The 24,425-nt window shown below is 45.1% G+C and overlaps 1 protein-coding gene across 1 annotated transcript; it reads left to right on the top strand.

The window, feature by feature from the left end:
• Nucleotides 1-675: 675 nt before the first annotated feature.
• Nucleotides 676-23,725, top strand: LOC128443099 (inactive dipeptidyl peptidase 10). Its single transcript, XM_053425840.1, has 25 exons — nt 676-797; nt 6,243-6,357; nt 7,308-7,403; nt 7,543-7,637; nt 9,442-9,513; nt 13,730-13,782; nt 14,348-14,429; nt 14,915-15,035; nt 15,123-15,277; nt 15,982-16,079; nt 16,252-16,375; nt 16,732-16,773; nt 17,162-17,266; nt 17,743-17,834; nt 18,519-18,566; nt 19,135-19,253; nt 19,343-19,390; nt 19,639-19,737; nt 20,590-20,656; nt 20,787-20,981; nt 21,078-21,132; nt 21,234-21,333; nt 21,443-21,501; nt 22,214-22,286; nt 22,383-23,725. Exons 1-25 carry the CDS (start codon nt 759-761, stop codon nt 22,598-22,600), a joined length of 2,370 nt encoding a protein of 789 aa, XP_053281815.1. The 5' UTR covers nt 676-758; the 3' UTR covers nt 22,601-23,725.
• The last annotated feature ends 700 nt before the right edge of the window (nt 23,726-24,425 follow it).

Here is a 24,425-nt window from a genome sequence, read left to right on the forward strand (position 1 = left end):
ACACATAGGCACCATCTGCACAATAGAATTGTTATTCCTTGCAACGAAACGCTGGAGCTTTATGAAGTGAGAGCCCTGACATATTGATTATTTTAACTCAAACAATTGGCTGGAGACATTCCTGAACCTTTCAAGTATGGAAGAAACTGCATCAGCATCCCTGATAAATCCAGATAGGCGTGGATAGGACTTACATCACTTTTCTATATTAAATATTTCAGTCCTGGCCCCATCTTATCTATGGATGTTTAAAGAATAACGATCACTTGTGGTCCCTCTGGTCACATTATGTGTCAAATAGAAACACAGTTATAAAATCATTCAACACTGAAACAGTCCCCTTCTTTCTTTGTATTTGTCTCTGTGTCTATTATAGAAAAAAAATCTGTCATAACATTTCAATATAATAATCACAACAACAACAGCACCATTTTCAGCGTTTGTTGAAATGCTGAAACAGCTGAAGTCTGCCAAGTGACGCTCATCTATACATCCAACAGCATGTCATGATTAATATCTCTGCCTATCGATAGCCTGTAAACAGATTGGAGAGAGAGAGAGAGATGGGGGGGAGAGAGAGAGCGAGAGAGATAGGGAGAGAGAGAGGGGGGATGAGAGAGAGAGAGAGAGAGAGAGAGAGAGAGAGAGAGAGATAGAGAGAGAGAGAGGGGGGAACTTGCAGAGGAAGCTCCGCAGGATTCCAGTGCAGCTGCTCGGCGGGTTCTCAGGCGACAGAGGTGCACGCGCTGCGGATTACAATGATTGCCACAACTCAGCAAAACATGTCCACGGAGCTGGTACGTGCACGAGTTTTAATGTTTTAATTGTTGCCGTGACTTTACTTTGCATCACATTCGGAGCAGGTGTGAGTGCAGCGTGCAGGATGTGTGTATGTGTGTGTGTTGTGCAGCAGAGGGATTCCTCATGTGTGCACCCACTACACGGTGAATATCGATTCCATCCATTTCGCCCATTCAGACTTTCCCTGCTTGTCAATATCCATGTTGTGCACCGGACCCCCCTGACACCGAGCACTGCGGTGCGGGCAGTCCGCCTCCTCTCACTCCTCTAGGTCCCATCCACACTTTTAACATCACATCTGCACCAGGAACAGTTGGAATTTTCTTCCTATAATATCCAGATGTGTCCCATGCAGACTCCCCCCCCCTCCAGTGTGGACCTGCACTATATGTGACAGGCTGCACGCATGACAGTGTATGATTGATTATCCCTCTGCTTGTGTTGGTGTATTGGCCATGAACAGAGACTATACCATCTGTATGAGGTTCACAGTCAATATCAATAGCATACAGTCACATATATAACCCTTAATTATTCAATCTCTTGTTCAAGTGTCTTGAGCATCTTTATTTCACTGTTTTTTATTAATTTAAGACATTGCATGAAGGCTAATTACAGTTGAGTAGGTGGATTTTGTATTCATGGCTGAAGTTGTGTAGATTTCTGATCTAATAATCTGTTATTTATTATATTTCTTCTCCACACATTGCCAATGGACACGCACCACTAATATCCATGCAGGACTAATTGCAGGGTTCCCCTCCATGGATACAACTTTCTCGTCCACCATCACACAGACATGTTATTCTGGATCTTCTGTTTATCCACAGGGCAACGAGACCATTAAAAAAGAGTCGTCTAATTAACAGATCTCATCAAACTGTCGCCCCCCCCCCCCCCCCCTGGAAATCACTGCAGCAGCCCTGGTGGCAAAACTGTTCAAGAGTTTACGTGGAGCGGTTATTAGTGAAATTGTAATTGTTGTGTGATGTGAGCAGAGTGATTTCTGAAGATGAGTGACACCTCCGGATGCTAACGTGATGAAACCTGTCGGAAACTTCAAATGAAATCATCCCCCACAGCGTCAGTTTCTCCTTGAGAAGGCCCCCCCCCCCCCCCCCCCCCCACACACACACACACATGGCTGCAGGGGCGTATACAGACAATCCATCAGCTGCATGTGAGCAACATGTCACGTCACCGTCTCCAATCAATAACAAGCGTTCCATAGGAAAACAATTAATAATGAGGCAAATCACATCTGCACACTTTCCCTCAGGTTTTCACTTCACTCTGCCGGTGAGTGGACACAGCGGGATCCTCCAGGAATAATGTGTTTGTGCGTCATTGTTTTATGACATAGTCTATATGTCTATGACTAACTTACGAAAGCAATATCACAATTTCATGCCACATAACCATAAAGCTTTGATTCTGCCTCAGTTGGTCCCCAGGGTGAGGGAAGAAGTCAAAAGTGGTATAAATCTGTTCTATCGTTCTGGTTTTACTCTTCATTCCCAGCACAGTGGTGTCATGTTGTGTACATAGTGTAAACAGTGAGAACATTGTTGTTCAATCTATGTATTTATTCAAGCACATTATAGGCATGTCATGTGCTGATTGAGTATTTCTGTGAAGTCCCAGGGCGATAAGTGGAGCCTCCTCTTGTATCTCACTGGAATAACACATCACCACCTCCCCCCCCCCCCCCCCCCCTCCCACACACACACATGTATTCTACAGATGCTGCTTGTTCGCAGAGGCAGCAGCACGGTCACTGTGAGTGGCTGGAGGTGCCGAGGGAGGAGAGGTCTCACGCACAATCCTTTTGTACAGTAATTTACTTACACGTGATGGGGAGCGTGAAAAGAACGAGACAGCGTAGGGCGGCCATGCATCAGCAGAGGTTAAAGCTGCAGGTCTTTCATTTCACTGCATTGTCTGGCGAAAGCCTCGAGGAGCCCAAAAAAAAACAACTCCCATATGGTGTAACTACTGCTGTTTGAGATAAGAGTGTATGAGAGCTCGTAAAGTCCTGTGGATGTGGTAAAAAAGATATGAATCGATCCCGAGCTGTAGTATCTCATTACTACAGATGCTTGGTATCCATTTATTCCAACCATGCTTAAGTTACGGCCTGCTCTTAATGATGACCTTCATTTTTAAGGAGGCAGTGAGAGATATTGACAAGGTGATACGTACGTGGACTACTTGCTAATCTGCCGCGTTTCCCTCGTGAGCAATTACAGTGAATCATTAAAAATCACGAGCAGACATGTTGTATTGACGCCTGCATGTGTCAGCCAGCAGATCTCCCCTTGTTTTTATGGCGGTGGTTATTTCACTGATATCTCTGCCAATGTTATGTTTGTAATAAACATATGTTCCTCATGTTAAGGAGGAGGGGGAGGGGGGGGGGGGGTAGAAGTATGCCTGGTTCCCTCTCGATCCTGTATTTGTGATTTATTGTTGGATTCTCTGCATCTCAGAGACACAGAAGACGGAGTGAAGGAGGTCTCCCGAGCCCAATTTATGAATTCTTAGCAGCCGCCTGGATTCCACACAACCCAGCCGGGGTGCGTGCTGTGCGGATTGAGTAATTGTGTTAGGCATGGCCTGCTTTTATAATGTTCAAACTCAATCAATAGAGACGGAATTGTTTGTTTGTTGTGCGTGCAGGGCTCTGAGAAAAAAAAAACTGAGCCACTTTGCTGGAATCAGTTTGTGTGCCAATGTAAGAAAAGGTTCATTCTGATAATATGGTTTTTAATTTGAAACGTTAGAAAGGGTCAGAATAGGTCTTGTGTGTATTCCAGAAAGTCTTATCTACGGCTGCATCAACACGATTAACTGTACACCATATTGATTCTCTTATTTTGGGGTGAGTGACTGTAAGATCTCTCGTTCCTCTAATGCAGTTCTCTGGTGTGACAGAATAAAAATCCCCTCGAGGGCGAATCCCTTCAGGCGGCTGATCCATAAACACTCAGATCTTTGATTTGCATTCTCACCCCCTTTGGTGTTTGACTGACGCCTCGGCTCTCTCTCTCCTCACGCGGGTGGAATAAAGCAGACGGCTCGATAAGGAAGGTCAATGAGTGATTAATTTTTGATTTAGCCTCAGCAGAAAAACTTGCTCTGAGATGTATTGAGAGTGATAGATGGACATATGCCTGTCCGTCAGGCTGCTGTGTGGAGACACTCGGGGTCAGTCTCATATTGCAGCTCCTCTTCTGTTCACCTGTGCCAGCAGATTATGCTGCATTAGATTCCCTCGTGCATCGTGACCAGCAGCCGGTCGACACCATCAGCCTTTCCACCGCTCACTCTCGGGGATTCTGCACGTCTCATTTGCGCGTGTGTGACAAAAATCCCTCGTTTACACAAATGTGGGATTCTTCCTGTCAGTCTTTGCGACCATGCTAACCTTAATTGGAAAGTAGGACTTAAAGCCCGGGCTCAGGGGAATGATAGGAGCCGTGCATCCCATTACAGGAGGATGTTCTGCTCTCATGAAGCACACAGTAATTCGAGGGATGGACTCGGAAATGAAAACACTGTGTTAGAATCAGTCAGGTGGAGGAAATTAATTTGAAATGTGTCTTTCCACTGTAGAATCTGTATTTAATTCTTTATGAACTGAATTACACATTGCTTTTAATGGCAAATCCACTCATTCAACATGGTTTCAGTTTTCCAAAACTGTTCAGTCAGGCAGACGCTGTTAAAAGTGCAGTGATGCAGTATTGAGTGTATTCTACCAAAGCCTCCATGGACCAGTGTAGGGTTATCTGTCTGATGGAGGGATAATGGTGGCTCAGTGAGAGATTGGGTGCTGAGAGAGGGCACGAGAATGAGAGATGGACCAGAGTGTAAGAGAGGCGAATAGATTCACAGCCGTGGACATCAATCTCCCGGCTCTGGCCTGCGCCGACCTGCCACGGTTCAAACATCGCTTAAAAGTTTTCCCTGCAGGTGCAACTGGTGGTGGTTTTAATTTGAACGTGTTGTGATGCTGCAGCCGGGGATCTCTATCTATTAAAGATGAGACCTTGGCAGGGAGTCCTGCTCTGGCAACCGCTCAAGAAAAAGCAAAGCTCGTACATCTTCTATTCATCTTATAAAGTCAACCCGCTCCCTCGTGATAGGACGTGGAAACTCAGTTTTTAACTTTGTCCCATTTGTCCCCCACTGTCCCACCTTTAATCTTCAGTTTTCTGCACAGTTCACTTTTTCTGAAATGGGTTTCTAAGACATTTTGACGACAGTTATTTAAGTGCACTGTCAGTTAAACACCACAAGTGCAAGGGAGCTCTTAGATATGCAGCCGTGCCTGGGGAAAGAGAGACGTGTATGTTTGTGTATTGTTGTGTGTGTGTGTATGTGTGTGTGTGTGGAGAGGAAGCGCTGTAGGTCGGGGCTTTTTGAGGCCAGTGTGGCCGACTGCCCAGACTCGGGGACAGCTGGTGTCACCCAGGGAGCACGGAGGAGCAGCAATCTGTTGAGGGGTGAGCCACAGAGATGCCCTCCTTCCGCTGTCGTCCTCCCCAGGGCCTGGGGGGGGATGCGTGCTGGACCGGGGCCGACCAGGCTGATGTAGGGGTGATGCCAAAGGGGCTGAAGCCACCCTTGATGGAGGCTGAGTTTTATGCTTGCTGTGTGATTTAACTCTCACACTCCAGCCGGCGTGTGGCTCCAGCAGTGCCAGCCTCACATTATGAGGGAGCGGAGCGCAGCCTGGGAACAGAATGCAGTCGGGTTTAATTGTGACGGATACTGATGCCGGCTAATTCCATCAGTTTCCCCCCAGATCGCATAATAGTTTATGCTGGGACTTTGAGCCTAAACTTGAAGTTCAACGGCACCTTGGTCTCTCTCTCTTTGTTGATACAGTCCCTGTCTTTTTCTCACTTTTATGGCCTCATTAACAACTTCATCCAAAGCTCTTGAATAAATCCTGATCTGCCCCAAAGCGGCTGAGGAAGGAAACAGCTTCTTCTATAAAAGTCGTTTCAGGCATCACAACTTCCCTGATAACGTCACTCAAGCCTCTTTGTTTTCACTACAGCACACGTCCCATCAGTCACGTAACAAGTGAAATGATAATGTGTCTTGTGATAATGAAGAAAAATGATTGTGCAGCCAAAAAACTGCTGATGCAATTAAAGTCTGACTTCTCACATGCAACAATTTTACGCAGCTCTCAAATGGAAAATGAGTTTAATCCAGTGAGGCCTCAGTGATGCTGAAGACTGGTCCCAATCCCCCCCGAGGCTCACTGCGCCGAGATGCCTGTCAGGGGGACATTTTTGCGAGACTGCGTAAATGAAGCAGCAATAATGATCCTCCTCCTCCTCCTCCTCCTCCTCCTCCTCCTCCTCCTCGATGGCTGCTCACATTCATCACTGTGTTTGTGTGTGTGTGTTCCCCGTCACCCTCAGGACCTGGGGAGTTCAGACGGTCCTCCCCGGAACTGGAAGGGCATTGGAATCGCCATGGTGGTGATCCTGGCTGTCATGTCTCTGGTCATTCTCTCCGTCATCCTCCTCACTCCTGGTAAGAGCTCTGTAAAAAAAAGAGGAAGGGGGGGGGGGAAGGGTTGGAAGAGCTGGAGGGTGAAAAGTAAAAAGCAACAAAGCAGAGAGGAGTTGTAACGTGGGAAATCACAGTTTGATTTCCTGGGAAATGTGTTTATTTACTCTGTGATAGCTTAAAGCAGAAAGACTAGAAACAGATGAGAAGAGCTGTAAATCTCACAACTTATAACTAGGAAATATGAATATAAAGAAATCTGTAAGAGGTGGTAAAGAATTGCCACCTCACTCTTTTTCAAGGTGATTCTCACTGCAGGTCAAGTTTCATGTGATTTATCTGTAGACATTTTTACAATGTTAAGGGAACAATCTGCAACATTTTAATCATAGAACTCGAAACTTGCTCTTAGAAAATGTTATTAAAATAAAATCCTGAAGAGGTGAGAGAAAACTTTCACCTCAATCTTGTTCAAGTGACTTTACTGTTGAATGTTTGAGAAATTTTAGCCGAAAATCTGTTAAATCTTCTACCATCTTTATTTGTTTTATAAAAACCACAAACTGCAGTGAAAAAAACAACAATTCAACATTTTATGGAAGTTTTCAAATGTCTTCGACTATCTCTTGGGTCTGAGCAGTTGCCAGGCAACAACAAAATAGTCTCTTAGATTAAAGAGGCTCCTAAAAAAGAGAATATCGTTTTTTTTACACTTTGTTGTTCGTATGGATTCAATTTAAAGATTTAATCATTGGACAGACCCAGGTTGGTTTGTTTCTCCTGCCTCCAGCTAAGTTCCTGTTTAATGGAAATGTAACTATCCACCAAACAGTGAATAAGAGTTCCTCCAAACTACAAACACATCAACAGCGCCACTTAAAATGCACAAATAAGAAGAGAATCACGCTCCGGCTTTGCCTCTGTAAACAGGAAAGATTTTCTGATAATCTAACTCTGTCTCTCTGCCCCTGAAGACGAATCTCACCTGTTGCTCCGCTCCCATCTCACCATGGAGGACCTGGAGAGCGAGGACTTCAAGGTGCACGACCCCCGTGTAGCCTGGTTGAGCGGTGAGGATCCCACGTCGGGTCTCAACCGATCCTTCTAGTGATCTCACCTGAAACTGAGCTGCTGGTTTGCAGGCACAGCGAGCACTTTGAAATTAAGTCATCGTCCTAATAGCACTTTATCTCTCTCCCCCCCCTTCAGATAACGAAGTGGCTGTCCGCACCCGGGAGGGACACGTCCTGTCGTTCAGCCTCAACAGCAACCTCACCTCCACGCTGCTGGACAACAGCTCCCTGGTGAGTTGCAGCCACACGGCTCATGTTTTCAGTATTGATCGGCTCATAACCTCAGACAGCTGGATAGACCTGGCTGGCCGGCCCAAAGCAAGGAGCCTTGCAGATGGAGGGAAAGAGAAGCTGATGAGTTCCACTGTTCCACATCCCACAAAGATTTGGCACAGAGACAGTATCGCCTCATCCCCCCCCCCCCCCCCTCCATTCTGGCGGCTCTGTGAGTCCTCAACATGTGCCATCAAAGAGAATTTTCAAAGCAAGGGCATGATTTTGAACGCCGCCTCTGCTGCGCGACTCTGACAGACTTATATGGGTCATCAGCGAGGAGCTGGAAGAAAGGGTTGAGCTGTCAGGTTGAGAAGAAGTCTCTCTCCTCTGTGTCGTGGTGTGGCTCTGTCCTCCCTGCCGCTGTCGATAAGAAACAATTCGTTTTCTTTCATGAATACAAAGAAGTTCAATGGTTTTTCCTCAAGCAAAGAAATGCAGATTGATTATTGGTTTTGTTGAAATTAGAATTCAAAGCTCCAGCGAGGTCGACTAGTGCCCTGATGAAACCACACTTCCACCACAGTCCCTGACTCACACTGACAACAATCCAACAAGTTTTGTGTTAATCCCTCCAAATTTACATAATTCTGCAAATTGACAGATGACAAATGAAAACATGACGACTGGGGTATCTGCCTAATGGACGTGTACGGGATCAGGAACCCACTGATCCACTGTCTGATACCATCTGATGATTGTGCAGCAGCTTATAAGATGGAGTTTAAATTGGTACCTTTCACAGGAGGCCAGTGCAGTGAACAGTTATGAGGAGTTTTGTCTTTTTCATCAGAATTTTTGCACTAAATATGGTTTTTGCTATACAGCTTCTTGGCTCAAAACAGAAACTCAGCGGAATATCCTGTTTAGGATGTTGAGAAACAAAACTGTTAGAAGACACAAAGGACACAGTTTGTTGTTCAACCTTTTTTAAATGTCTTGTCCCTCTCAGGCGACACGTTGGCCCACCTGTAGTGACACTGTGGATGTTTTGGGTTTGTACCGGAGCCAATATTTACAAACCCTGATGAATTATACATCATTAGAAAGCTGCATGTGTCCATGATTCTATCTGTGTGATGTAACAGCGAATGAAACAAGGATTTGACAATTTAGTTGTTGAATTACTTTTTCATTGCACAAAAGAAAAACGCACATTTTGAGCATGTTTGTGCCTCTTTAGTTCATTGTCTCTTATTCTTATTTTGACTTCATGGTTGTTATTTTTATTGTATTATCTGACAAAGAAGACAAGGTTCTCAGCTGTAATCAAAAGTTTTAATGGCTAGCAACTTAGTCTATGCACATTACGATTGCATCTGCACAAAAATAATACTCAGATGAATATAGCAGGACTGAGATTAGGTATATATTGTTTTAGCTTTGATTAAGGCAGCAGGGAACCAGTTTTGCTTTTTTAGGTTCTATGTCTTGACCAATGACAAAGTTCTGTGAGGCTCGACTCCGTGCATTCAGAACCCTGAAGTGGAGAATCAGTTGTCGTTGCCGTAGTCATGAACAGGCAAGTTGTCATGATTGTGTTTGACAAAGTCGTCGATGAGTCCTTTGTGCTGCAGCTGCTACAGAGTACTGGTCAATTTATTATTTCAAACATTGAATGTATCAAAGGCACAGAATTCCACGTGTGAAGCCGATAAGAGGACCGGTTCTGAAGCCCTGTGAGCCACACACAGTGAGAGACACCAAACTAACGTCTCTTAATAAGTTTTGTCTAATTGACTTCATTTGTTTTTTTCTACAGGATCTGTCCACGACTAAATTCCAAGTGTCCGCAGACAAGAGGTTTGTCCTCCTGGCGTACAACATTCAACCAGTAAGTGTTCTTTGAATTCCAGCTTGACTCAATATTCAGCACCATCTTGATTTTTACCTGCAGGATATATCCAGGGCCATAAATTAAACTATGCACTAATAAATATCCAAGACAATCTGCTAGTGTTCACAGACCTCCACGTATGGCAGGTTGCTAGTGGCTGTGAAACAATGGTGTCATGAATCTAAGTCAGAGCATCGACGCACAACAGGGAGGAGTGAACACAAGTGTCTGTGTGTGTCTGTGTGTGTGTGTGTGTGAGAGCTGATTTCTGCTGCTGCAGCAGTCTGTAGCTCTGAAACACCGCCCGCCAAATGACGTGGGTAACATATGGGGAGTTGAATATTTAAACTGGCTGATGGTGGAAGGTGCAAGGGGGTTGAGGAAAGCGTAAGAGTGAGTGATCAGTGGGACGTGGGAGGCAAAGGGAAAAGGGGGAAGGGGGAAGTGAGCGGGGGGGGGGGGGGGCAGTAGAGTTGAAGCTGCGGTAAGGAAATTGCCCCGGCTTCTTCTGTGGGAGAATTTTAATGAGAAGCCGATAAGAATCACAATCACGGGAGGTTTCAGATCAGATTTGGTCGGAGGAGACCCACATCTTTTCCTCCCTTTTTTACTTTAGCACCACTCACAGATCAGGCCAGTTGGGTTCTGTGCACAGAATCAACGAGGGGCAGGAACCAGAGCTGGTGGGAAGTGAAAGCCTGTTTTTATTAAACAAATCTGGAATGCAGATTCTGCCGCTCAGTCGCTCCCTCGTTCCTTCCCTCTGTGGATTTTCTTCAGACAGACCTGCTGTAATCACTGCGTTTCATATTTTCTGTGTGTGTGTGTGGGGGGGGAGACGAACGAGCCTGTTGCTGTGTTACGGCATTCGTCACACACACAGTTGCATCCCAACTGAATAATTGAGCGGTTAACGTACATTTAATCAGTTTTCTGATTTTTCCCTGTGGGGAACGGGCTCCGCAGCTTCTGCCCGGCTGGTGGGCTGCTCCGGTTGATTTATGCCGCTCCATTAACATAGCTCCTTTGATGTCAGCAGGGATTGTGTGATCTCATCTGTATGCTCGGTGTGTGCGCACCAGGAAATCCGAGGCTGTGGGCACCTGGAATCATTTGTGTATTTAGGAATGGATATGTTTGTGTGTGGTTGGCATTTTGCATGCATGGAGGCTATTCATCCAATCATCCCTCCCTTCTAGGTCCCCCCCTTCTCTCTCTCCTGCTTCATCTTCCTCACTCTCTCCCACTCTTTTTTCCCCCCCTGTCTATCTCTGGGGGGATTTGTGCTGACTGAAGCAGTTTGCACCAGGCACCGGCTCCGCTGTTTGGACGAGGAGCGGTTTGCTGCTGAGAGTGGCAGAGAACTGAGGGAGGAAAAACTGTGGGGGGGGGAGCCACTTGTGATGGAGGGGAGGAGGAATAATGGGATATGCACCATTTGCCCTCAGATACACTGCCCGGTGGAAATCAATCAGAACGGTTATCGAAGAGTGACAGAGACACCGAGAGGAGGGAGATGCAGAGGAGGGAAATGGATGATCAGTGTGTGTGCAATGTTAAAAGGCTTCTCTGGGTTTTACATTAGCTCTGGAGGCTTTGGGGGGGGGGGGGGGGGGGGGTCTTTGCCTGGTGGGGGGGAAATAAATAATAAACCGCTTTTGAAAAAGAGGGTATACATAGAAGTGAGTTGGGGGATTCGACCACATAGGAGCAAGAGAACGGGGACTTCCTCCGAGGCTGTTTGAATAACCTATTTTTCTTATGATGGCGAAACAGCCTGGAGGAGCTGGAAGTTTTTTTTGGGGGGTGGGGGGGGGGGGGGGGGGGGGCTGGGGATTGATGAGCAGGAGCCAAACAGAGCAGCTCCTGCCAAGATGGTCCAGTTTAGGGACAAACTAAAAGGATTGGTGTGAGCACGCTGCAGCAGAACGCTGGTGGCTGCTGGTGTCAGAGACGGTGTGTTGCTGAGCTGCTTGTGAAGCAGCAGCAGCACTGGTGGAAAGGGAGGAAGCTGTTATCTCTGTGGTGGAGAGCAGAACACAGGATCTGTGCTCAGGCAGAGGGTGGTGTAATCTCTATATGTTTTCTCATGAGGGTTTAATCTGTGTGGATGTGGAGTGCAGTGCCCCCTCACCCCCTCCCTGGTTTGGCAGCAGTGGCGTAGCGAAGGGGGCGGGGTGTGTAAAAGGTAGTGGTGGGGCTGGGGGGGGGGGGGCTTGACGAGGATTTACGACACGTTGCAGGCGAGCACATTAGAGTTCACTCAGCCTCCCGGAGACAGATGCTCTCACTCTTTGTGGCTGTTTATCACACGCGGACGCACAAAAACACGCCGTAACTTCCGGCCTCCGCCACCGGCTCACAGGACGTTCAATCATCGGCAGAATCACCGGGTTCCTCAACAAATCAACCGACAGCTAATCGGACACATTGTGCTCGTGGCAGTGCTGCCCCCTTTGGTCTGGAAGAGTGATGCTGCCCCGTAATTCAACATCGGCCCCATGTCGGGAGTGGAGCAGCCGTCAGCTCGGGGCCTGCCTCTGCTTCCTTGTCCTCCTCCCTTCCTGTCTTTGCTTCCTCCTCTCTCTATCTCCGTCCATCACCTTTTTCCTGTTTGACCGGTTCATCCCTCCCTCCGCCTGCTCTTGCAGCTATTTTCTGTTGAACCACTTCTCCTTTCCTGTTTTGCCCTCGTGCACATTTACACAGCCTGAGCTCTTATTTCCCCTCCCTCCCCCCCGCAGCTTTACCCCCTGTGCCACTCTATCCATGCGTTTTCTAACAATAGGCAAACAACACAGAGGAGAAATCCAATTTCACTGCTAAGTGTGCCGTATAGGGGATGTGACATTTAATTTCTTTAGGAACTGGTTTTCCAGCTGGCCGAGGCTTTCAGGGGCCACAGGGCAAATAGCCTGCTTCCAACCATTTGGTCGAAAAATACAAAAGAGAGAAATCCCAGAAATCGATATATAATACCTTGAACTCCTCAGGTAGTGCTGTGATCAATTAACTCTACACACACACACACACACATACACACTCATTGATTTGGTCCCTAGGTCTTCTTCAGTGTGTTGATTTAATTATTCATCGAGCTGCTGATGCTCGGGTCACGTTTGCGACCGAGTTGCCAGCCTCGATAGGTCTCAGTGGGAAGGATGTTAGCTGTAATGAAAGTGCCTTATAGGAACATCTGCCTTGATGCCTGTACTGTTCATTCTGTTCTCATGCTGCTGATGTATTGTCTTCTTCACTCAGTCTTAAGTAAATGGCTCTGTGATCCAAAGTTTCTGCTCTTCACTAGTGATCGCTGTAATGATGTAATCTGGATGAAACTGTAGCCAGCGGTTAGATGGATCAAATACTAAGCTGTGATTGGCTCATAAGCAATTAAAGCTATATAAAGATACTTGGGCTGATCAAAATGAGACAAGGCACATTGCTATTAGTTGTAGGACTATTTATCAATTAAAAATTCTAGATATGAAAATTTTTCTTTGCCGATACAGATTCCAATACCTAGACTTTGCATCCTGGTAGGTTTTGCTGTTTTGAAGCAGTGAAGATAAAGGGATTTGCAGGAAAAGAAAACTGGAATTGTATCTGGATGTAGAGATTTATATACTTTAAAGAGGCAGTATCAGATCTGTATATATATACCCATGTACTTGACATTTTCGGCTGGATCGGAGGCATTACAGATGTTGGTATCTTTACCAGAACGTCTGTACCATCAATAAATTAATTTAGCGATCAACTAATATTTGCTTGTCTTCTAATTTTATAGCAAAGTTTCTTGCTGCCTTCTAAAAAAAAAGCAATGGCCACTTGACGCTTGCAGTCATTTAAGTTAATGCAAACAGCTTCTGTTCCTCATTGGTTAATCGTGGGCTCTCGTGGGCGGTTGTGGCTCAGTAGAACCGGTGGCTCAATTCCCGGCCCATCCACTCCGCTTGCCTAAGTGTCCTCCGGCAAGACACTGCACTCTAAATTGCCCCTGACCACTGTGCCGGCAGTGTGTGAGGGATGTGTGATAGAAACAGTGCAGCGTTTGGAATCGCTCTCTGAATGGGTGACCTACAGTATATAAATACATTTTCCATTTACCAGTGTTTCATTTGCATTTAACTTTATTTATACCCGTGTATGAGCATGTGTGAACACTCAAATCAAACACACCTGTATGCATGATGTCCTCTACCTCTTTCAGGTGTTCTCTCAGTCCTTCACAGCCAACTATGCTATCTACAATGTGGCTAATGGGTAGGTGGAATCGTGAATGCTAATGCATGGGCTGCACTGGGCATGAGCGTTACCAGTGCAAGCAGAACCGGCGGATTTAACCCAAAAACAAAAAACCTTCCTTCAACGCGTGTGTCATGGAGTCAGAACCTCATATCGCTGTCAGACATGCATTCATCCCTCAGTCCTCTCCAGGCTCCATATCCCAACATATGGTTTGTACTGTTCTTCAGATTTCACTGCCTGAGATTCATAGTCTGCATTATGTCAGCGGGGATGTTGGATGGTCCCTGGAGCCGCCGATGACTCGTCCTGGACAGGATTCTCTCAGTATTAATCGTTTGCCTGAAATTTCGCCATCAAGGGAAATGTTTGCTTGTCCAGAAGAAGCAAAAAAAATGGAAATGTGTTGCACTCCTGCATGAACCAACCCCATTGTTTCTCCTTTCGCTGCATCTTGCTCCTCTTGTCCCCCTCAGTACAGTGACTCTCCCACGGCCGGGGCATGGACGGAGCTCAGAGGGTTTTAAACAGGCTGGTTCTCCCTAATGAGAGGATTACGTTTGAGTTTTGATGTGTGTTCCAGGGATCTGCTGGAGCTGAAGCCCGCGGAGAGGGAGAAGCCAGCGCTGCAGTTCGCTTCCTGGGGACATCAGGGCAACCAGCTGGTGAGACAGACACTTGATCCACAGGGCTGTCGTCCCTCTCACTCATGCTTTTCAATTTCCTCAACCTTCCTCAATCTATAACCCTCCTGTCTGCGTATGAATGGCCTTCATTCCACATCATCTTCTTAATGACAACATCAGCGGTGCCGCGTCTTCCCACTCACGGAGAGAGACCTCCAGCTCAGAGGTTATTGCAGTGACTGTGCCGTTATTATGGGGATTCGCTTTACACCCTTAATATCATTCATCTACCTTTCCATGTAACGTAATTGACTTTCGCTGCTATGTCGGTGCTCATATGCACCATATTACCCGGCGAGTAGTGATGTATTGGCTCCCAGCCGTGTGTGTGTGTGTGCTGGCTGATGATTCATTCACTCTTGGACGGCCTCCGAGGCTCCATTCATGAAGCCAGCAATGAAGCCTGCAGCCGCTCATGTCTTTGATAATGGATTAACGCTGTGTGTCTGTGCTGCTGACGCCAGGCCTACGTGCTGGACGGAGATATCTACTACAAACCGAGCGTGGCCGGCAAACCGCTGCGCCTCACGACCACGGACCAGGGGCAGAATGTGGTGAATGGGATCTCGGACTGGACCTATGAGGGTAGGAGGTTGATTGGTGTAATCACAAAAAAAGCTGATTTACACTTTGTTATCTGTTTTAAAACCTGTTCCTGTCTTTTGAAAACAGAGGAGGTGCTCTTAACCTATGTGGCTCACTGGTGGTCTGTGGACGGCGCCCGGCTGGCTTACCTCAGCATCAACAACTCTGCCACCCCTGTGATGGAAATACCTCAGTTCCTAGGAGGTCTCTACCCGTCCAACGTGCTCTTCCCCTACCCGAAGGTAGAAACTGGTTAGAACAAGAGTAGTGAAGCAGCAGGACGTGATGAACACAAACGTCTGCATCTGTTTTATAATAACAAAATGTGTGGTGACATTTTACTTAACAACACAAATGTCAGCAATGCTTCAGAATACATTGTTTTTTCAACAATAAATATTTTCTTCTATTCCATCAAGAACATTTTGAGATATTTCACCAGCTCAAACTGCTTTACGTACCAAATAGATCATATAAACGATAGATAGATAGATGGATGGATGGATGGATGGATAGATGGATAGATGGATAGATGGATAAATAGATAGATAGATAGAAAACATGAGCAGAGAATGAGAAACACTTAACAGCAAAATATTAAAAAAACTGATGTCAATCAATTCTGTTATACCTATTCCCTGTTCTTACAAAATGAACAAGCACTATAAGGATTCAAATGATATTGTACATTATTGATATTTTTTATGCATTACATTTTGTATCATTCAGAATTTCTCTCTGGACATTGTTAACAGGTTAATTCCCAGTTTGAGATAAAAATGGAAGGCATGAGTTCTACCTCCTGTTACTGATATTGTTTTATTTATTATTTAATGCTGGACTGGACCAAAGTCCTGTTGTTACAAACCAACATTGCCTTTGTCGCTCGTGTTCTTTTCCAAAAATGTTTCTGACAAATCATTTTTTCTTCTGCTTGTGCACGAAGGCTGGATCCAGTATCCCATCAGTCAGTCTGTTTGTGGTGAATCTTTATGGTCCTGCTCACACTCTGGAGATGATCCCCCCCGACTCCCTCAGGGCCAGGTGAGCACGCCGTCGTGAATATAAAGAATCTTATAAAAACTTCAAACACCACCTGTCAGAAGTTAATACACACGTCCACATCCCTCTCCCCTTCACTGCCTCTCTTCTCCCCGTCCCTTTGCACCACTCTTCAATCTCCTCCCGTGTATAATGTTCTGCATCACCTCTTCAGAGAAAGCTACATCTCTATGGTGACTTGGATCAGCACCACCCGGCTCGCCGTGCGCTGGCTGAACCGCGCCCAGAACCAGTCGGTGCTGTGCGTGTGCGAGGCCACCACAGGGGCGTGCTCGGAGGTGAGCGCCACATTAGTAATCCAAATGGCCTTCTCTGCAGTGTACGGCTTTAATAGAATTTTTACTTATTTTGCTCTGTGTCGGGAGCCGGGTTTGATTTCTTTAGGCTTTCAAATCTCCACCGGCTGGATTCATATTTAAGGTCATTTGCTGCATGAGAGGAATTTCCAGCGATGTGCTGCAGTATCTTACCGCTTGATCCCCTTCAGATTAGGTTTCAGTTAATTAATGCGACCCTTAATAATTAATGGACATAAAAAGCTTTATTTATCAAAGTGACATTCACATCAGCTTTAGATGTTGATGTAAGTGCATTTTAAATTAGGCGACTGATGCCTTTGATTTGAAATCCGTAGAAACACAAGATGGTCATGGACATCATGCAGAATCAACGACAGGTAAATATTTATCACGTCAATTTATCAAAGAAGTCTTTCATCTGACTAAATAGCTTTTTAGTTCACTGTTTTGCATTTTGCATTTCACTTTTTACTTCACTTTTTATATCTTTTATCTTTTATATATTTCTATTTAGATATGTTATGTCTAAATAAATGTTACATTGTATAAATATTAGAAAAAGTGAGTAAATAAGAAGTAAATAGTGATTAAATATATACTTTTTTTTTTAAAATTGTATTGCTTTTCTTATGTGTGTTGTATTTATTGTGTTTTTTTAATGTTTCTATGTTCATTGTTTGCACCAATTACCAGAGCAAATTCCTGGTAGGTGTAAACCTACTTGGCAATAAATACTTTCTGATTCTGATTCTGATTCATCTACAGGAGGTGCCATTGTTCTCAGCTGACGGCTCCATGTTCTATACCATCCTGCCGGCCAAGCAAGGCGCTCGTGGAGAGTTCCACCACATCGCCGGTCTTTCTGCACAGGTCAGTTTCTGCTCCGTTAACTTTTACTCCTCCGTGTCATCTCGGAGTAATTACAGGCAGAATTGGCTTTTAACATTTCAACGCGGGGTCAAATAAACCAGCAGGAGCCTAAAGTCTGTTTTCCTCCCACTCGCCTCCACCTCTGTCGTTAGCAGAGCCGTTTGAGTTATTTTATTTTCTCCATAGTTGTGCAATTATCTATTTTTTCGCATTAAAGGCTCAAGAAATTTGGTGGTAAAGAGCAGAATGCTTTACAGTTGCAGGGTAGTCGAGCCTCACACCTTTGGCCTCCTGCAAACCATTAGCGGCTCGGTGTCAAATCAGAGTTTTTCTCTCCTGTGTCTTCCTTTCCTCTTCTTCTCCTCATCCTCTGACGCACACTTTATGTATCGCTGCGCCTATTTTTGCTGCGTGTGTATATCTGGCTTCTGCCTTCTGCCTTCCTCCTCATCTCTGTTTCTCTGTGTGTAACCCAGCCTGCCATCCCGTCGGTCCCCCCTCGCTTCTTGACATCAGGGAGCTGGGATGTCACCCGGCTCTGCGCCCTGGACGAGAAGGCTGGGAAAATGTATGTGAGAGCCGCAGTGTGTGGAGCCAGGTTGAATCACCCTTCAGCGCATTTATCAGCCTGCAGCGGGCTCACCATGAATATACAAGTGACTGGAGGGGTTGAGCTGAATGCTGCCCACCTCGAAAAATAATCATCTCCTGCTGTAGAGAACCATTTCGGCTGCTGGAGATCAAATCCCATCATTGGGGCCGACTCGAGCCAAGAAGACCATTTAAACATCTCATATAAAAATATAGCTTTGACTCTCTGTCAGGCAATGAATTGATTCAGATCAGATTATTGCTGAAATCTTTTTTGCTCGGGGGGAAGAGCACAACAGATGGGTTATGAACATAATGACTGAAGTGGGAGCATCACAGTAAGGCGATGGTAGCTCTAGATATTTGTTTTCACTTCTATAACCCACATGTTGATGCGGCTCTCCGGTTAATAATTCTCTCCTTACATTTGTATAGAAGTGGAAAGTCCACCTACTGATACAGCCTCTCTAACGCTGCCTTAAAAAACTGTACTGTGATATGTAGCTGATTTTATAAACATGCTGCAGTATGTAAATATGTGAAGATAGATTCTTGTCATGAATAATTTATTAATTGGATGAAGTTTAGATACCTGAAGGCGATCTGCGGTTTTGTTGAGTAACCTGCTTTGTCTGTGCTTTGTCTCTTTTCTCCACGTCAGCTATTTTCTGAGCACAGAGGAGTCAAGACAGAGCCGACACCTTTACAGGTGAGCATGTTTCCCTGTGAACAGCATCCTGACCTCAGCCACAGAACACAGACTCTACACAGTGATATGATTCATTTAGTCTGAACCAATGTTTCAGATTAATGGAGAAACCAGCCTTCTGACACCACCAAGCGTAACTGGCTTGAATCTTTATTGTCTCTGTGGACGAGGGCCGTGTGAGACTCATAGTCCCATGGGTGATAAACACTGTTCCCTCATCTACCTCCTGGCTTTCATATGTTTTTATCAGCTGTGCTTCACGGAGACAGCTCAATATCCCGCAGGAGGGAGGACGGCTTGTTTAAACCTGGCCTGTGATCGATCCTGTATGAAATTTTATAAGCAGCGGTGTGAAAAAGGACCTTTAGAGGCTCCACAGAGTGATCTGTACGACAGCTTCTGTGTCTAACCTCATTGAACCCCATTTGTTTCCAGCGTCGGGTTCAGTTTGACTCGACGCTGACACTTCTCTCTCAGACCTTAGCGATCGATCGACCCTCTCCTCGAGCCGATCGAGTTGCTCCACGTCCTGCGTGTGGTCACTAACCTCCTTGTTTTGCCTCTCCAGCGTGGACCTGGATGGAGTTTTCCAGCGCCAGTGCATCACCTGTGACCTCATAGACGGATGCAGCTTCTTTAAGTCTGAGTTCAGCCCCAATCAGACCCACTTCACCCTCTACTGCTTAGGTAAAGGAGACGCAATGCACATCCTCGCCAGGACCTTGAACGCACCATGCTGCTCAGACAGTTGGTTTTATAACGTTTTCTTCCCCCAGGCCCTGGAGTCCCTAAAGTGACAGTTCACAGTACAAAGGACCCCTCCAGTGAGTATTACATCAGCTTACACTTATACACACAGACTTATCCTCACACACAGGCGGCCTGCAGTGTCCCACCACAGCCTGCATAGCTGGATATGGGGAAGGGATGTAGATCCATTCAATTTGAGCTCATCAACACTGCCCTCTGTCTGTGGCTCTCAGTCAGAGCATGCAGCTTACGTCGAGACTTCTCTGTGTGATTTGATGTTCAGGATGAAATATGTAACGCAGGGATGTTGTATCTCCTGTAGGATACGTGGTCCTGGAGGATAACAGCCCTCTGTCTAGAGCGCTGGAGGACAAGAGGCTCCCTGAGACCCTGTTCAGGACTCTCCCGGCAGAAAACCACGGTACAACAGAGAAACCCTTCTCTATATATTATATAAATGATCCTTAATGAGCGAAAGTAGCAGAAGTTAAATGAGGTTGTGGTCACATTTATGATATTGGTCACACAAACACAGTCACAAGCTTACAGATCCTCTTTGCTGCCTTTCGTAAGCATTCACATGATATTAAGTAGACAAATATTGTTAAGTAATGATCAAATAATTCATTATAACCAGTTTTTCTGAATAAATACATCACAGGTCGTTAGGTGTACGGCCAACATGACACGAACTACAGAACATGAACCTCAGAAAAGTAGAATAAATCTAATTTTATGATTCATTCTATATAAATGAATCAATTTAATATACGTAGACATGTAATAACTCTTTGATCCTGATGAAAGCAATCAGGCATTTTAAGGAGACTGATATTTATGAGAGAGCAAGTTTGTGCAGATCCAAATAAACGTCTGGATTTAGTGAATTTAAATGTGGTTTCGTAATGGGACTGTTGGGTTTGGGTTTGTTCTGGCTCTCATTTCATTAAGTAGCTAAATTAAATGGTTATGGGGATTTTAATGATACTGGCCACACAAACAAAGCATTCACAGATAACCTTCAGTGCCAGTCAGACTATTCTCCAAATATCATCAAGTACTGAAGAAGAGATTTCTTGTATTGTGTGATCAGGCTCGTATGAGTCATGCTCGCCCCCGGGGACATGCATGTGAATATTTGTTCATGTTCTTTTCCTTCCTGTTTTTGTTTCAAATGAAAGAATATCCTTGTAAAGACATTTCTTCAGATGTGTTTCCGGCTGCCTGTTCATGAAGAGTTGACCTTGTTCAACCACCTTTTGCTTCTCCTTAGATCTGCACCTGAAGCTCTCTCTGCCTCAGGGTTACGAGGCCAACCTGCACCCCCTCCTCCTCATTGTGTAAGTGTCGCTGAGCAATCCCACGAGACAGTCGGACTGTGTGTGTCATCGGTTTTGCAACATGTGAACAACTCGTCTGAACCCGACAACTGTGAGCACACCAGCTGATCCTGTTGGTCTTGTTGCTCAGAGATGGCGTTCCCGGCAGCCAGTCGGTGACGGAGGAATTTTCCCTCGACTGGGCCCAAGTCCTCTCCAGCTCGCAGAGTGTGGCCTTGGCCTGGGTGGAGGGCCGGAGCGGGGTCGGCCGCGGACAGAAGACTGCCGCTCTGGACACGCGCAAGCTCGGCTCACTGAGAGTCAAAGATTACCTGGGAGTTGTCGAGTCAGTGCGGTTACACAACAACATAACGCAGCCTCACATAACGACACCTGAACATAAAGCCTGATGAACTAACAGGCTGCTATGATGTTTCCACAGGTTGCTGATGCAGCTGCCGTACATTGATGATCGCCGGATGGCCCTCTATGGCAAGGTTACAGCATTTTTAAACCCTGAAACTAAATTCCTCTCTATTGAAGTCATAAAATTGTTCACATGATTTAGAATTGCCCCTTTTCTGTTTCCCCCTCACAGGCGTTCGGTGGTTATTTAACTCTCAAGATGTTGGCGGCAACAGATAAACTCTTTCAGTGCTCGGCCGCCGTGGCACCGATAACCGACTTCAGGCTTTACAGTGAGTTGCAGTCGTGTCATCAATTATTCATAGAGTGGGGGATTGAAAAATGCAGTGAAACAGCAAAACAATTCATGTGCTGGTGTAAAAGTCGTTCCACTGCTTTCAGGTGCTGCATTCTCAGAGAGATATCTCGGCCTTCCAGCGAAGGAGGAGCACGCTTACTCGGTGAGGCTCGGCCGCTGTGCTCAACAATCTGTGCTCATCTGTTAAATAGGTTTATTAAATGAATGAGGGCAGAGTGGTGGTGTGGTGGTTAGCACTGATGCCTCACAGCCAGAAGGTTTAAGAGGTGCTGAGGCAACTTTAAAGTATTTTAAGCCGTTTAATTTGTGGTGCAGCTCAAGTTTATTGAGTTATACTAACAGTTATTTTTAGTTGTTGGTCACAATTGATACCAAGCAGGGCAGAATAAATAATAGAGACAACACTCAATAAAATAATAGGAAGAAGAAGAAGAAGCCCTAAACAAGGTGCTTCACAAAATGGTATCCAATGATTTGTACTTCATTTATACTATTGACTGCCGACAGTTAAGAATACGTGATACAACAAACAGGTCAAACAACAACAGCCCTGGCAGGGACCAGGCTCATAGAGGGAAAGCAGATCTCAGATATAGGCAGGACTGTTCCAGGCTTTAAAAAACAAGCAGTCAAATATCAAAGTCAGATCTAACTCTCACAGGTAACCTGAGTTGGTGTGATAATGCACTAGAGTTCAGCTGCAGCCGAACCTACAGCCTCCAGGACGACCATAAAGATTTTAGCAAACAGCTCAATAGTATTACAACTTTTATGAAGCAAGGATTTGTTACAGGGCTGCATTAGTTTGAACTGGACAGGTGTAACACACTCACAGTCATGTTGTGTATTCTCAGACTGCCTCTTTGCTGGAGGAGGTGAACAAGCTGAAAGATGAGAATTTCCTTATTCTACATGGAACTGCAGATGGTAAGATATATTAAATTTTAATAATGATATTTGGATTCCATTTGTAGTTTTTGTCTGTCATACTTATTCTAACATTTTGTGTTTTTCTCACCAAAGCGAGGGTGCACTTCCAGCACAGCGCCGAGCTCCTGAGCCGACTGGTGAGGGTGGAAGCCAACTACTCACTGCAGCTGTACCCAGACGAGGGTCACGTCCTGAGGGAACCCCGCAGCGTCCATCACTTCCAGAGGACAGTGGTCAATTACCTCCAAAGCTGCCTGAAGCAGAGCGTTCTCCTCGAGCCCGTAGAGGAGGAAGAGGAGGACGAGGACTGAGCCGAGAGTTTGAAGGACTCTCTTAGGACTGAAAGACGTTTTATGCATTACCTTGGGTCGGATTACCAGGAACAAGAGCACAGGAGTGGGGACCAAACACATGAGATCAGCGCCAACAACTTCTGGAAAAATTGATGTACTGTATATCATGTTGCACATAATTATTTCTGTTACACTGAATGATTGAGAGACGGTTTGTTTACAAGATGTACTTGAGGAGGATGTGGACTAGAAGACTACAGATTCCAACAAAACGTTTACAAAGACTTGAAAACATGCATGTCTTAATGGCTGCATGATGTGGATTAGTTTACACTGCATTTTATGTGTTTTGCAGAGGATTGAATTACGCCTGTCAGGGTTGAACGTACAAATTCTGCCAAGAGCCGGGAACACTTGAGAAGACTTGAAAATCCTTAGCGAGGCAATGAGAAGACGCAACCTTACACAACCTTCAACCTCCTATAGATTCCTGAGTAAACCAGATCACACGACACGATCACGTTCAAATTTATGCAGATTCCATTCACGGGAAAGTCAAAAAAGTGATAGGACTCTGATACAGGAGATATGATTCCTTGACTCAAAGATTAACTTCAGGCCGTACGGTCTTTGGTCTGCTTAGACTCTCAAGATGTCACTGCAAAATCTAAGGATATTTGGGTCTTCTGTACAGTGAATTCCTGGTTTAAATAAAGTTAGATGAATCATTTGTATCATTCTGAATGTGCCAAATACAGTTTGTGGACTTTATCCATGCATTATGTGATTAAGAATGAGTATACGGCTGAAGCTATTTACACCACGAGCTCTAAATTCAAGAAATATTGTTAGAACGTCTGTACAGGTCAGTAAGGCAGGTCTCTGTTTGTCTATGTCTTGGCATTTGAATCATTTGTTGTATATTGCAGAGTTTTGTGGTGTCATTGGACAAACTGTTGAGCCATCATGTTCCAAATACACTGAGCTTGTGGGCTCGACCATGAAGCGATCAACCAAACCATTACGGTAAACTGCATGCAGTTGGTTTGAAAATGAATGCCCGACTCGAAAACAACCAGCTTTCCTTACTCCTTTTATTCCCCTTGACAATAAAGTTTGAACTTCTTGTTTTACAGCAAATTATTACTTCGGTCTCTTCCCTTCACATCATGGCTGTAGCCTAACAGAGTCATCTGGATGGAGAACTATGAAATACTTGGTTAAAACTGACTGATACCTGCTGAAGAATAACAGTGGCATTCACAGCGACTGATTTCTAGGTCCACAGGGTGTGAAATAGATCATTTGGAGTATTGCCAACACTAATCAAAATTAACACCAAAAACACGACACTACACATGATACATCCACTCAGTTATTGCATTCATTATAGAGACACCTATAGTGAATGCAATAAATCCTCATTTTAATAAGGTTTAGATTTTCAGTTTTTATTTAAATGTTTTAACGACACTACAGTGTGTAGTGCTGTGTAATTACATTGTTAAATTGTATGGACATAATTTAGGGTAGGCACTTCCCTGTATAAGATAAGATGAAATAAGATGAGATAACACTTCATTATCAGAATGCTCTCACGAAATTTGTAAAAATACATAAACAAACAAAGTAAATACATATGTACATCTTGCATCCAACATTATGAATCAGTGGCTAAGTATCTATCTTTCTATCGAGCCATTAACCTATATATCTTTCTTTCTTTCTTTCCATTTATCTATCTTTTTCTATATCGATCTATCGACCTGTCTAATCTATCGTCACATACAGAGTGGGGAGGTTCACCAGCCAATCGGCCCGCTCCCCTGTCACGCTCCGACCA

Source organism: Pleuronectes platessa, chromosome 6 (assembly GCF_947347685.1).
Source record: "Pleuronectes platessa chromosome 6, fPlePla1.1, whole genome shotgun sequence".
NCBI classification, from domain to species: domain Eukaryota; kingdom Metazoa; phylum Chordata; class Actinopteri; order Pleuronectiformes; family Pleuronectidae; genus Pleuronectes; species Pleuronectes platessa.